The 13,484-nt window shown below is 38.5% G+C and overlaps 1 protein-coding gene across 1 annotated transcript in view; it reads left to right on the top strand.

The window, feature by feature from the left end:
* BICC1 (BicC family RNA binding protein 1) overlaps positions 1–13,484 on the top strand; it is an 89,841-nt gene that overhangs the window by 31,733 nt on the left and 44,624 nt on the right. The window contains exons 2-3 of the mRNA XM_058810454.1: positions 1,099–1,145; positions 13,125–13,194. Of these exons, the coding sequence (XP_058666437.1) occupies positions 1,099–1,145; positions 13,125–13,194 (117 nt within the window). The remainder of the gene's footprint in view (positions 1–1,098; positions 1,146–13,124; positions 13,195–13,484) is intronic.

Genomic DNA, 13,484 nt, shown 5'->3' with positions numbered 1-13,484 from the left:
TTTTTTTTTCTCAAGCTTGTGGAACTGGGGAGTCTGGAGTTGCTTTGCAGCAGGATGAGTGCTTGACAGGCTTCATTTGCTGCCTCTGTTCTGGCTGCACTGGAGCTGAATCATGAACTTCTGAACTGTATTAGATAAAACTTGCTAGTGAGCTCTTCTCTGTGGTATTTAAGTGTTGTTATTAAGGTTTTGAGAAGCTTATTTCAGATGTAGTGGCACTTCTTCCTCTAGGGTAGAAGTCATCTCATGCCTCCAGCCTGTATCTGCTCGCTTGCATTTTGCTATCATATTGCATTAGCTGAGTTAACAGTTCCTTAAGAGCTTGGAATTGGTTGTGTAATTGGAGGAGGAGGGCAGAACAGAATAGTTTAAACACAGCTTTGAAGCCAGGGTGATGGGGTGAGCTTGAGGGGTCTGTTTTGTACATGAGAAATACAAAGGTGCTCCAGTAATCCTCTACCATTCAGGAAACTCTTCTCCACCCTCGGAGTTGTTTTTGAAGGCATCCTTTTCTCCAGGGAAAAGGAAATGATCCTCTTTGTAATCAGTTTGATCTACTGTGTTTTGAACTGCCTGCTAGTTCAACACAGATAAACTACAGCATAAGCTATGTGCAAACACTTGTATCATTTTAAGCGCAATAATTTGCATTAACTAAACTTGCAGTTATGGGTTTAAATACAGGTGGGAGATAATCCAGGTTGTGGTCTTGAGATCACTGAATAATGTGATACTTGATACAGAAAATCTTTTGATCTTCTGGCTTTCTTTTGATCCTGCAGTTGGTAGAATTGCAGGGCAAGTATGCAGTGTGACTAAATTGTTAAACTTAGACCATGTGTATCTTGTAACTAAAATATCTATCAGAGGGTTAGAGCTCGAGTACCCAAATACAAAGGGCTCAGACTCTGTCCTTGGCAAGTGACTTGTAAAAGGTTAATCTGGGTGTTAGTCAGCTGTTGACAAATGTTTATTGCATGAGAAAAAATACCCAGAGTTGTTATTTTACAGTAGCATGTACTCACTGAGAATTTCTATATGTAAGCCTGCACATTGTCTCCTGTGTATTTAGTAACCAGATCCCACTTTTGTTTACAGCTGCTGCAGAGGGCAAAGGGAAAAGTGGGGAAGACTTTTTTCAGAAGGTAAGAAAGATATTTCAATTCTATAACAGCACCTGAATAGAGAAAGAAAAGAAAAAGATACCCATTATTCATGCACGTGATCAGCTAATTAAACTTCATGTGCAGTTTCCACCATATTGATCAAATTTTTAAAAATTTTGTCATTCAGTGTCTTCTTGGTACCAGCCAGGCATGGAATGAGATGAGAAACAGGTTCTTTAGTGTATGCTCCTGTCATCCATGCACAAAAACAAATTAACAGTTTTACCAATTACTTAACTGAAAATGTTAAAATACACATGATGAACATTTGTTATGATTAATTGTTAACCTAGAAGATGTTGTGAGGTGGTCTTAAGCATATTGTCAGTGGATAAATGCTGCATCCTGTTATTAAAATACTGCCTTGCAACTTACTCTGATATTGTTGAAAGCATAAATATTTGGTTGAGAAATGCAGTGGGCTTTTAAGAAAGAAATGCACAATCCACAAAATGATTCAACAAAGTTTGTGGTTGGACAGAGGCACGGAAGGACTGGAAAAGGGAGTCCTGCAGCAACTAAACTACAAAGTGAAACATGGTCAAGAGTAATGACTTGCAAATTATTTTTACAAAACAGCATAGTACTGAGGTTGTTTTTTTTTTTTTTTCAAAAATTGTGTGAAGAACATTATTTGTGTTATTTTAATGAAAATCTGCATGTTGCAGACTAATAAAAATGATGAGCTGTTTTTTCTTTAGTACGGAGAAGAAAGACAGTGCAAACTTTGCTGTATGCTGAAATACCTTGACACTCCTTTTGAGTCATTGTCCATTGAAGTAATTTGCTGTATTTTGCATAATTTTAAGTGGTTGTTCCAGAAAGGAAGACGTTGAAGGTTGCTTTACCCTGCATGTGACTGTGGGATGCCTTGATGAAGGCTGGTGAGGAGGAGTATATATGCTGCCAAAATGTTTGGATTTTCAGATTTATGTCGCTCTTTACTGACAGTGAGAGTTGTTTTTCTAAATGTGGTGCTTAAGTGTCTGATATTGGTGTGCACAGAGGAGAATGTGTCAATAGTGCCTCCTTAAGATTTTATCAAAATACTTTGAGTTTTTTTACTTGCTGAAACAAAGCTAAGCCATAGTAGCCTGTGGTTTATTCTCTACATTATTCATTTTGTCACAGTGTTTTCTCTCTCAAATCTGCTCTTAAAGGTATGGATAAAATGTTTCTTCTTGAGTTGCTTATCTGTTTGACATGTGTATTTGGTTGCTTGATTATTTACTGTAGATATGATGTGCCTTACAATTATGCAGTCACTAGTGTAATAGCAGAAAATACTGTGTTGAATTTAAGAGGAAAGCAAAATGTGCTAAACTTCCACTATGTCAATGAGTGCAACTCTTTATCCCCACTGATGATACAGTGGCTATCCTGGCATTTAGATTTTATCATATTTTTGCATAATTATTATCTAGGCACAGTGTGGGTGCTGCAATAGGTTAAATAAAGCTGCTTCATTTTAACTGGCATTCTTCTTAAAGTATCATCGACTCCACAGTGTGGATTTCTGTAGTTTTTGAGCACATACACACAATGCTACAGCTAATAAAACCAGATGGAAACTATCTCCTTTGAGTTCTCTTTTGTTGGAAGAAATCTCTGGACAGTTGCTCATAGCTTACTCACCGTCTCTGTCTGTGCAATTTCCTTTAATCAGAGTTAAATTTTTCCCATCTCATGTGAAATGAATAAGGCAGAGTATGTGGAGGTAAAATGAAGACTCATTTCATGTGTTTCAGGTTGGTGCAGTGAGGAAGAAAGTGATTTGTGGCATTAGAAACACATTGCAATCTAAGTCAGCAGGACACTTCCAGAAACTCAGTGTAAACTCAAAGCTGCAGCAAAGGTGGTTTTGTAAAGCAGTTCAGATAATGAGACTTCAGGACATTATTGGCAGGATTTTGAGTGGATCAGGGAGGGAGAAATGCATCCTTGATAGGCCACATCTAGAACATGGGGGCATTATTTGCATAAATCATGCCATGTTTGGTGGATTCTGATGGACTGCCCTCAATGTGCTGAGGTTGGAAGTGGCTTGTGAGGTGGAAGAAGTTTCCATAGGAATGCTGAAATGGCAAATGACAAGGAAAAAATTCAGGAAGGTGATTCTGTATGTCAAGGTATGCAGACCAAGAGGGAGGAGAGAGGAGGCTGTTCCTTGGGGGTTGGCAGAGACTCAGGCTGCATTGTTAAGCTGCAGAGAGTATTTTAAAGAAAATTAAAAGTTAATACAAGGGTTTGGTGCTAAGCAGTCTTCTGCTGGCCTCCAAACATGTGAGAAAGAAGTGTTACTTGGATTTTCATAATCAAGCAGGATCTCAGTGGATGTGAGATGGTAGTCCTACCAACTTTCAACTTCCAGAGTTGAATAACACTTTAAATGTAAAAATGCATAATTTTACTGAGCATTTTAGCAGAAACAAGCACATGCAATGAAGTTGCTTGTGGAGTTACAGAATGAGCCCCAGTTCTTGGTGAATTCAGGTAATTTTTCTGCCCTGTTGTGTCAGGGAGATCAGGTGAAAAATGCCCTTTCCTCTGGTCCTGAATTCAAGTGAAAAGTAGATAAATGTCTTTTGGTGGTGTCATTTTTAACAGTCCAAAAACTTTATCATACTTTCTTGTAAAGTTTCTAAGTTGCAGTGCTGCTTCAGATAAGGGAAAACCTACCATCTCCTAATCAGGATTTTTCAAAACCACTGGGAGCTACTAATAATTTAGCAAGAAATAAGTAAATAATGGCATGGTTTTCTCTGTAGAGCTCTTGGATCTGCAGTTCAGTAACAGGTAATCCTAAATAAACATGGGTTGCTCTGCTGTTGTGTTACATACTATTTATGTAAAAGATCCTTGTGGGCCTTGCTCTCTAAATTGTTTTCCTTATTTATTCTGTGAGGGAATACATAATATGAAGTTATTACATGTCCTTGATCCAGAGCCCATTTTCAGTTGATGGTGGATTTTTTCCACCAAGTTCCACAACATCTGGTTCACGCCTCATAGGAATTATCTATTCCCTGGAACAATCTCCTTTTGCTTTAAAGCCAGGACATTGTTCCAGGGAACAGATAATTTGTGTAGCCCTATAGAAGTGTGTGGCACTCTTAGATAAAATGCAAGGTGGTGATTCTCTGTCCTGAAGAGTTCATAATCCAAAACAGGTGAGGGTCGGCCCTGTGGACCAAGAGGAATTTCATGCATCATTTTGGTTTGCTTTTAGCTCTGTCATCATCAAGTTGGCTTCTTTTCTTCTTTTTAAACACTTGGGAATCTCAGTGCTGATGGTAATCTTTCATTCTGAAATTTCTTTGGACAAGAGTGTATCTGTAGCCTTCTCAAGGGCCTGTGAGCAGAGTAGGGTGGGTGATAGGTGAACAATGTGGCTTTAGTGGAATTTGGGTGGAATTCTTGGGACTGCACATGCAGAAGTTGGTGACTGGAAATGATGCACTGCACAGGTCACATCCAAGCTCTTTATTTCAGTGTACATGTGTTAGTGTGGGCTTTGGGAGAATGCCTGGAGGGGCTCCTCAGCTCTGGCTTTCCTGCCTTTTAGAGTTCATTTGCAGAGCTTGGTTTTGTAGGAAGCACTGAATACTACCAGCCAGCTGTAACTTGTGTGTTTTACTGGTCCTGAGTGTTTAACATCCTTTTATGTTTTATGTTTAGAGTTTCTTCTGAACCATTTTTAAGCAAACAGAGGTGGTGTTTGCATGCATTTGCCCAGTTGCAGATCCTTAGGGGTTTTTGAGATATCTCTGGATTTAGGCAAAAAGTGTATTTAAATGCTTGTGTTTCTCTCACTGCTGAGTCTGTTATTCCCTGAGGGAGACAAAAATGTGCTTGGAGCTGTGAAGTTGCAACTGGGCATAAGTTTCATGTGTGTACCAAAATCTCTTCTGTTAATTATTAGGAGTTCAGGAGTGTAAAGGAAGACTAGTGGTTTCTTTTCATTTTCCTTCTTGTGCTTATGTGTATAATGTTAAAACTATAGCTTCTGATTTTATTAAATAATTAGCACTGTAGAAGTTACTGAGGCCATTTTGGAAGCCTGATGTGGTGAAACCATTCTTTAAAAACAGGTGATCTTTCAGTCCAGATATTTGGAAGCAGGAGTACAAAGAGACTAAAAAAAAAATCAAACAAATGCCCAACCAAAGCCAAAAGATAAACCCCCTGTGATTATTGGAAGATGTGAAAAATAGCTATATCTAACTGTATCTTTAATCATATTTCTGTTCAAGTCCTCTATGCAGTAGTCATATGCAATGATTGTGCATTTTTATTTATTTAGGAGGCTCTGGCAACAAAGGCAGCAAGGAATCTTCCTCAAGCCCTGTTTGCTTTTCTAAGACAGTAAAAGAGCTTGGTTTGCAACATCCTGTGTTTTCTCTTGTATCTTTGAAAAATCTCTTTTCTGTTGTTCTGGGACAAACCTTTGAACTGTTGCAATATTCTTACTTGTGAATATATTAACACAGTGTTCATGTATGCATTTTGTAAGTATAGGTAGTATATTCTGATGCAAATAAATTTAATTTTCTCTTTGCAGTAGGTCAGGCTGGAAGTGAATCAGTCTCACTTTTTCATCTCTGCACATGAAGCATATCTAGAGCTTCAAATGCAAGTGGCTTGGGGCATTTTCAGGCATTAAAAATATTAATCATTGACCTGAGACCAAGATGTCTCAAGCTAATTATTATCCACATTCAGGACTAACTTCTGAAGGGCTTTTCATGTGTCTTCAGCCATGACTATTCCCCAGCTGCCTATTTATAGCTGTAGCTCCCCCAGGGCTGTGTTTCCATTTCTGATGGCAGCCACTGAGTTTCTTGCAGTGTTATTTATCTGGTGGTGAGACCTCGTGAGCTGCTGCTGATCAGACATTATCATGGCTCTGGTCTCTGTTTCAACCACAGCAGCAGCTTGGAGCTGCAGGAGCTGGTTCCACACATTCCACTTTTTCTGGTTGGAAATCAGGATCTGCACTAGCATTAAAATAACCTCTTGATGTAGAGCTTGGCTCATAGCATGTGACAAGGATTTATTAAGGCCATACGTTTCCTGAGCTGGCTTCAAGTGCCTGGCTGGGATGGGAGTGCTGGCATCCAGTTTACCCTGAGCTTCCTCTCATTTGGCTTCCTGGGAAGAGGAAGTGACTGCTTGGAGAGGGCAGCGTGGATTAGGGGGCTGAAAGAATGTCAGTGCAAGTTAACATTTGCGGGAAATCTTGGGATTGAGACATTTGTCTCCCTTTTGGCAAAACCCCACCCAGTGGAAAGGAGGCTATTTAGGTTGGATCAGTTTCTCTGAAAAGGTAAATCAAGAATGCTTGCTTAACTTTTTGCTTAGTTCAGGCAGAGCTGAGTGGTGGGAAGGCTTCATTTTTGTGGAAAATGGCACTCATCCCATCTGTAGTATAGTGACCATTCTGCTAAGGCAATGGAGTAGTTCCAAGGATTTTTTGTTTTTTTTTTTTTTTTTTTTCATTTTATCTCCAGTTTCTCCTATGCTGCTTCTGATACAATGAGTACTAGCTTGAGATTTTACCTGTAATATCAAGTTAGTTGATAAAGTTCAGCTTTATGCCACTATATTGCTATACTTAACACTGTGCAAGATCCCTTGCATTGTAAAGCAGTAGAGGAGGAGTGGTTTGTCACCACCATCTCAACTGAGGTTCTCAGTGCTTTTCATTCTGAGAGTCAAATCCTCCCTCAGAAGAGAGGAGGGATTTCCTTCTCAGAAATGTTTGTACTTTTACCTTGAGGAAAAAAAATATAAAGGAGGCAAGTATGAGAATGAATCAAATCAAGAATATACACTGGCTTTCTGGCTTGTAAGGAGAATTGCTGGGTTTGATTTCAGAGAGGAGATTTGGATGCATACTGGTGTTTTGAACAGTGTTCTGTGGGGTTTAATTTTTGAGTGATATTTAGAATTTTTATATTACTTGTGTAATTCATTAATGCTGTAGAGACAGATATTTCTATAGATAATTTTTTGCATGCCTAATTTTTTTTTGTTTTATGCTTTGTCCTGTATTTAAAACAAATGTGTTACCTGTGACCCTTGACTAGTACTTCCATTGAGGGTAAAATAAACTTTTAATTCAAGTGAAGGACTTGAGTGTTTCTCCATAGGTAAGGGCATTTGATTGATTGATTTTTACTCTCAACTTTTTTGCTGTACTTGTAAATTAAGTACCAAGTTCTGTAAACATTTTTGTTGCAGAAGGTTTACTTAATGTAGCTTTTGTATGCAGCAACAATACTGCAATATTTTCTTAAACAAGACCCTTTTTTAAAGAATCATCTTAGTTGTTTTCAGGTGAAGCAAAGGTTAAAAAAAGATGCACTGTGTATGTGCATGCATGCATCTGTTCTCACCCTTTCTAGGGTAAAAATCCCTTACTGGAAATGGAAACAATAAAAATTCCAAAGCCACATCCATATAGGCAGCTTTCCCAATTCCATCTTTAGTGATTTAGAGCTTTTATGTGCAGTCTGAAAGTTTCATTTGTAAAACTGATGTCTTTTACTCTGCTGCCTTTATTGCATTTATACATAATCTGTTCATTAGTTTTAGTATTTAGTATAAAAGTTTGGATACACATTGATCAAAATTAAGAATAAATACATTGCCCATGATGTTAACCTTGACCTCTAATTTTAGCTTCAGGACCTCTTCATCCTGCACATGCTTAATTCTTGGTAAGCTCTTTAGGAATAGCTGTCAATACTTTGTGAAGACGGTAAATTTGTTAGAGTCAGCATGGGCTAGGATTAGTCCTTGACAGCAAACAGCCTGTGTGCTGCTCTGGGGAAGCTTCAAACTCTGCACAAAAGTATTGGCCCTGAGAAGTTGTAGGGAGGCATTATTGGTGTTCTACTTAGCTTGACATGACCCTGTATAGCAATATGCAGGTGAGTTTTCCTTCTGTTCCCTTTTTATATATCAATCAGAAACACATCAATGTTTTTTGATAGTTGTTTTAGCATTTAATCAAAACTTGAAATAAAATCAGTTTAACAGAGATGTACAAGTGAGTAGGTGAAGATCAATTTCCTGCAGTATTAAAGCAAATGACTTGCAGTGTAAGCATGAACAAAAACATATGGGAGTACTGATCCTTATCCATGCTGCTTATTCAAGACAGTAATGTCTAAAATAATTTACATATTACCTTTTTTCAAGACAAGTAAAACTAGGGAAGAAGGATTAGCCAAGCAGTCACCTTTTCTGAAAGTGTCTGGGTTTCTGACAGTTTGGCTATAAAATGGGAAAATGAGGAGCCCTGCCCTTGAAGACACACAGGCACTCATGTCTGTTGTCCCACTGCTCCTTTCTGTACAGACACACAAGTGCAGCTTGATCCTTGTCCTCCCTGTGCATCCTTTGGTTGTGTGTTTTAAACAGATTGCACCTACATGTGTGCTGTCAGTACTGACAGACTGCAGTCACAGCAAACTTGCTAAAGCATTTTCTGTATTTTATGGTTTTAATTCTGGTCTCTGCATAGGAGGTGGAGGTTTTTGCCACACAGGAGCACAAACTGGAAGCTCTGGACAGTGTAGTCTGGGATGTGGGGTGTCTGGAGCCATGTGCCATTGCTGCTTCTCAGGAACAGCCCCTCCTCCTTACCTGCAGAATTAGGGTTTACACAGGCGGTCAGGCTGTACTGTCCAACTTTGAGTAGTGGCTGTTACAAACTGTGAATTCTTGATTGGAATTGCTTATGTAGGTCATCACCTCGGGGAAAGAAACCACAACAGGGCTTGGGATGCAAATCCATTGCTGCACCCAAAATGTTGGCCGGACTTCCACAAGAGCTGCGTACCAGGCTTTGGGCGAAGTTTTGTAATCTCCTTTTTAACTCCTTATACTCAAATTTCCTCACCAACCAGTAATCCTTGATGCTGCCCTGCTGATGTCCTCTGGGAATGCAAATGCTTTCTCTGGCCTCACCAGTTTTGGAGTTTGAATTCCCAATGGGTAACTTCACACAAACCTCTTTTGAATCTTGTTCTTCCTTCCCATCCTTGTTCTTGCCTTGCTTTCTCCTCCCCCCAAACCAAAAAAACAACAAACCCTTAAATATAATAATTCTGGTTCCAGCTACACCCATGGCTGTGTTCTTGCTGCCAAAAGTCATGTTCAGGGATTAGTCATCCTCTCAGATTGGGCTGCATCACCTCTTATGCACTGCAAGAGATAGAACTAAGGATCACCCCATGCAGAATTTCACTTGTCTGCTGTGACTCTTCAGGTCTTGTCCTATGGAAACATATTTTCCTTTCATTTTCATCTAAGTCATATTCAAATAAAACCTAAGAGTAAACTTGTTTATACAGCTGTAAATGCATTTAAACTGAGGGAACTAAGAGAACTTCTCTGAAAGCTGAAGATGCAAGATCAACACTGAAAGTCTGTGAAACCAAGTATTCCAAGCCTAGGCATAACATCTTCATGGTGTAAAATGAGGTTGTCTCTGAGTTACTTTCCCACATGGTATTGAAGTCCAAACTGATTTAATTTTGTTCTTTTTCTCACTTGCCTGGAAAAAGAAATTCACTTAAGTGGGGAAGGAATTCAGACTGGGTAACTGCAGAGACCCACTAGTAGATGCAGATTCCTGTCTGACCCATTTTTCCTTTCACTGTGATTAATACTGGAGGCAGAAAAGGCCAAGATGCCCAAATCCCAAAGGTGGGAGGGTCAGAAATAGGTATCTTACCAACACTAACTATAAAGAATAATACTTTGATTTAATGTGCCTGCTTTAAATGAAGAAGTCTGTTATATATGTTGTTCTTGTTCATCCACTGTGTGTAAAAGATTTCCTTTGAATTCTGAAATACTTGTGGGCTTTGGGGGAGTTTTGTTTGGTTGGTTTTGTTGCATTCAGGACATTCCAGTTTGCATCCAAAATCAGCTAAACAAAAAATACAGCATAAGAAAAAATAATTTCTTACTGTCTTAATGTAAAAACTCCCCAAAGTGCTGAAACTATAAACTTTTCAAGCTGGAATACAAGGAAGCCAAAAGCTTGTCTTCCAGCTGCCTTACAGTTAGACTCTCTTTTTTTCTTGAAGGCCCAATGATATGCAGCTAGAGCCAATTTTTTCAGGGTCAGAGTACAGTCTGATTTGTTTTGTTGGTGTCCTCCAGTGTCTTGTCCCCTTCTGTTTTTTCTCCACTGAGAATAGCTTACATATTTTGGCTTGTAAACACTACAATTACACTTGGGCAAAGGGGAGGAAGGAAAGTTGTAGAAAGACAATTTCTTAGGTTTTCCTTCATTTTGAGAAGAAGCATGAGGTTATTTGTTGGGGATTAAACCTTGCTGACAGGTATGCTGGATCCCTTTGGTCAGTTGATCCCTCAAGGCAAGGCAAGCACTGATTAGTACTCGCTCTATCTCTTATTTTGTGTGGAAATAAGGGAAGCTATGCAGAGGTGCTGTTCTGCAGAGATCATGAACTCTGAGTCATCCCTAGGCTGAATTTCTTCTGAATGTTATGTAACTCAAGTATTTATACAATTGGAATGCATGTAATATGGCTGGAGCACTTGAGAGTTCTCTTTTTCATGTGAGAGCAGAACCCCTGTTCTCAGGGTATGTGGCATAATACTGATTTCATTAATGAGGCAGTTCCATTGCAACATGAACTTGAGGTTGTCATGGAATTATTCCAGATTTTTCAGGGAAAAAAATAAAGTCTTGTCACTTAAAATTGCCTGGGTTTGAATGGTAAAGCTGAAACAAAAAGTTGATGGAACAGTGATCTATGCATTCTTCAGTATCATCTTTACTTTCAAGTTTAACTGCTCTCATAAAAACTCAGTTCCAAGTTTTCCAGAGCTTTGTGTCACTCTGCTGTTATAATAAATACAATACAGAAGTAATAACTTAAATTATTACTTCTTAAGTAATTACTTATTTAAGTGGTTTAAGAAGTAAGCAGTGTAGTTTAATTTTTTTAAGTGTTCTTAGGAAAGTTCTGGTTTATTGTAACATTACAGCCTGGAGTTGAATGCTAGCACAGACTGAGCATTTTGATACTTCAGTAAATGTACTTCATTTAAATGCATCCTGACTTTTTTTTTTTTTTTGCCTGTCTAAGATAGGAGATAATCTTGTCTTTGTAGAGACCAAATTGAGTTATCTTCTTTGGTCTAATGTGGCAATTTTTAACATTACAAAGAGCTTAAGGATAGTAGATGGCCAAATCTCCAGTGGCTGGCAGTCAGACTGCTTTTCCTTTGAAGATCTTATATGCATCTTTCTCATATGTCCCCAGAATGTGCAGCTGTGAAGTTGTGGGCTTTCATTTTATTTTAGTTTAGCATAAGAAATGGGGAGGATTTAATTTCTCCAAGACAGAAGTCTCCAACCTTTATTGAGAGGGTAAAGGACTGATGGGATGTAACACTTGCCTTGAATGACATGCATTCTTCTTCTGTCTCCTCTCTTGTGGTTCCTTTCATGTTGGATCTTCTATAACTCAGTCCTGCACTGTTCTCTGTTTTAGCATCTCCCCTTTGCTTTTAGCCAGTGCCTTCCAATTTTCTGTGCATTTCACTGCCTGTTGCACAATGAAAAAAAAAATCCTCGCCCAAAGCCTTTTATCAGAGACAAGTGAATTCTTTGAAACAGCTTTTTTCACATCTGGATTGGAAAATGGTGAAAAGTATATGTATGTTGCTGGTAGAATTTCACCCTCCTGGAAATGTTTTATTTCAGCTGTAACTTATTATCCAATAGTGCTGAAACCAAAAATACAGTATAATGAAGTTGGCTGATGCTTTGTTTTTCCACATGGCATGCTAATCTGGAAGTTGTTGTGGTGTCTTTGGGATTTGGATGTAGAAGATAAGAATTAGGAACTGTTAGGGAAATCTGCCTAATTTTGAATTATACTGTTATGGAAAACATACTGGTATTGTAGCTGTTAATGCATTAGTCTTCTGCTTGCAAGTGACTTTGCTAATTATTTTGACATTTTAATTGTTTTCATTCCCTCATGAGTATGATGAGAGGTATGAGCTCACCATGCTTGTTGATGAGACCTTGGTATAAGAGAAGTCCTTTAGCCTCAGTAGACATGCCCAGCATTTCTAGGAGCTGCATTTCCATTCATCTATCTGAAGTCCTTGGTGTCAAGCAGTTCCTTCTCCTGTGTTACAACTGAGTGGGTTGGTGAAGCTCTGTAGCTATGTGCCAGGATGAAATTTCAGTATAATCTGCCTGTAATAGGGCTGGTGGAATTGTCACTGAGCCCAAGGCAGCAGCAGAATGAGAGCTGACACTGAGCTAAATGACTGCCTGGTTTTCACAGTGTGAGAGTGTGTGCATAGTTTTTCCCTGTTGGCTGGTTGGAGATGTACAGATAGGTTACACACTGTGTCATAATAAATAAATGCTGTCAAATGTCTGCTCTGACCTGCTAAACTAAGTAAAAATTCTGGAGTCTGGATAAGCTTATAATGAAAAGCTGCTTTTGGGTAAAAGTGAGGCAAACCAATATATTTTGACTTATGGAGACTCAGAAAGACTCAATTTAAATTTGATAGGCTTTACTTAAGAACCATTTTAAGGTAACTGAAGAAATATTTGTGTTGAATTGTAAAGGTTTGACATTCCCTCAGAGATGGATGTGGAGTCTGCTGTAGCTATTAGTGGTCATTTGAACTTCATGGAAGCTGCTGAGCATTTTGGGTTTGCTCTGTGGAATTCTTTTGAATGATCAGAACTCAGCCATGCTTATTAACAGATAAAAGTTCTCAGGAAAACCAGAGAAGCAGTTCATGGCTTGTGCTATTTAAAAGTAATAATATTTAACAGTTTTAAAAATGGTAAACATCATATTTTCAGAAAATGAATGTATGCTTTTGCAGGAGAAAAATAAAAACTTAATTCTTTGAAAATGCTTTCTTTTTTAATAGATTATGGAAGAAACAAACACACAGATTGCTTGGCCATCAAAGTTGAAGATCGGAGCAAAATCGAAAAAAGGTATTTTACTTTGCTCTTTTTATGGGGTGGGATTTGTTGTTAGCATAGTGACAACCATAGAATAAAGAATTAGATTTTTAGAGTCACACATCAATACTGGTCACCTGAAGTATTTCCATTTCAGTCTGCTGTTTCTTATAGAAATTTCTTGTTGAAGTTATCTTGGCTTTATATAGGTATTTGATACACCAAGCCATTTTAAGGAGCTTGCAATTCTGTGAGTATTTATTTAATCAAAACTGCTGTATTAAGCATGTTTGCCTTCTGCTGTACGATTCTGTATCTAATCA

This window comes from Ammospiza caudacuta, chromosome 9, assembly GCF_027887145.1.
Source record: "Ammospiza caudacuta isolate bAmmCau1 chromosome 9, bAmmCau1.pri, whole genome shotgun sequence".
Lineage (NCBI taxonomy): Eukaryota > Metazoa > Chordata > Aves > Passeriformes > Passerellidae > Ammospiza > Ammospiza caudacuta.
This window is presented reverse-complemented; position numbering and strand designations above follow the sequence as displayed.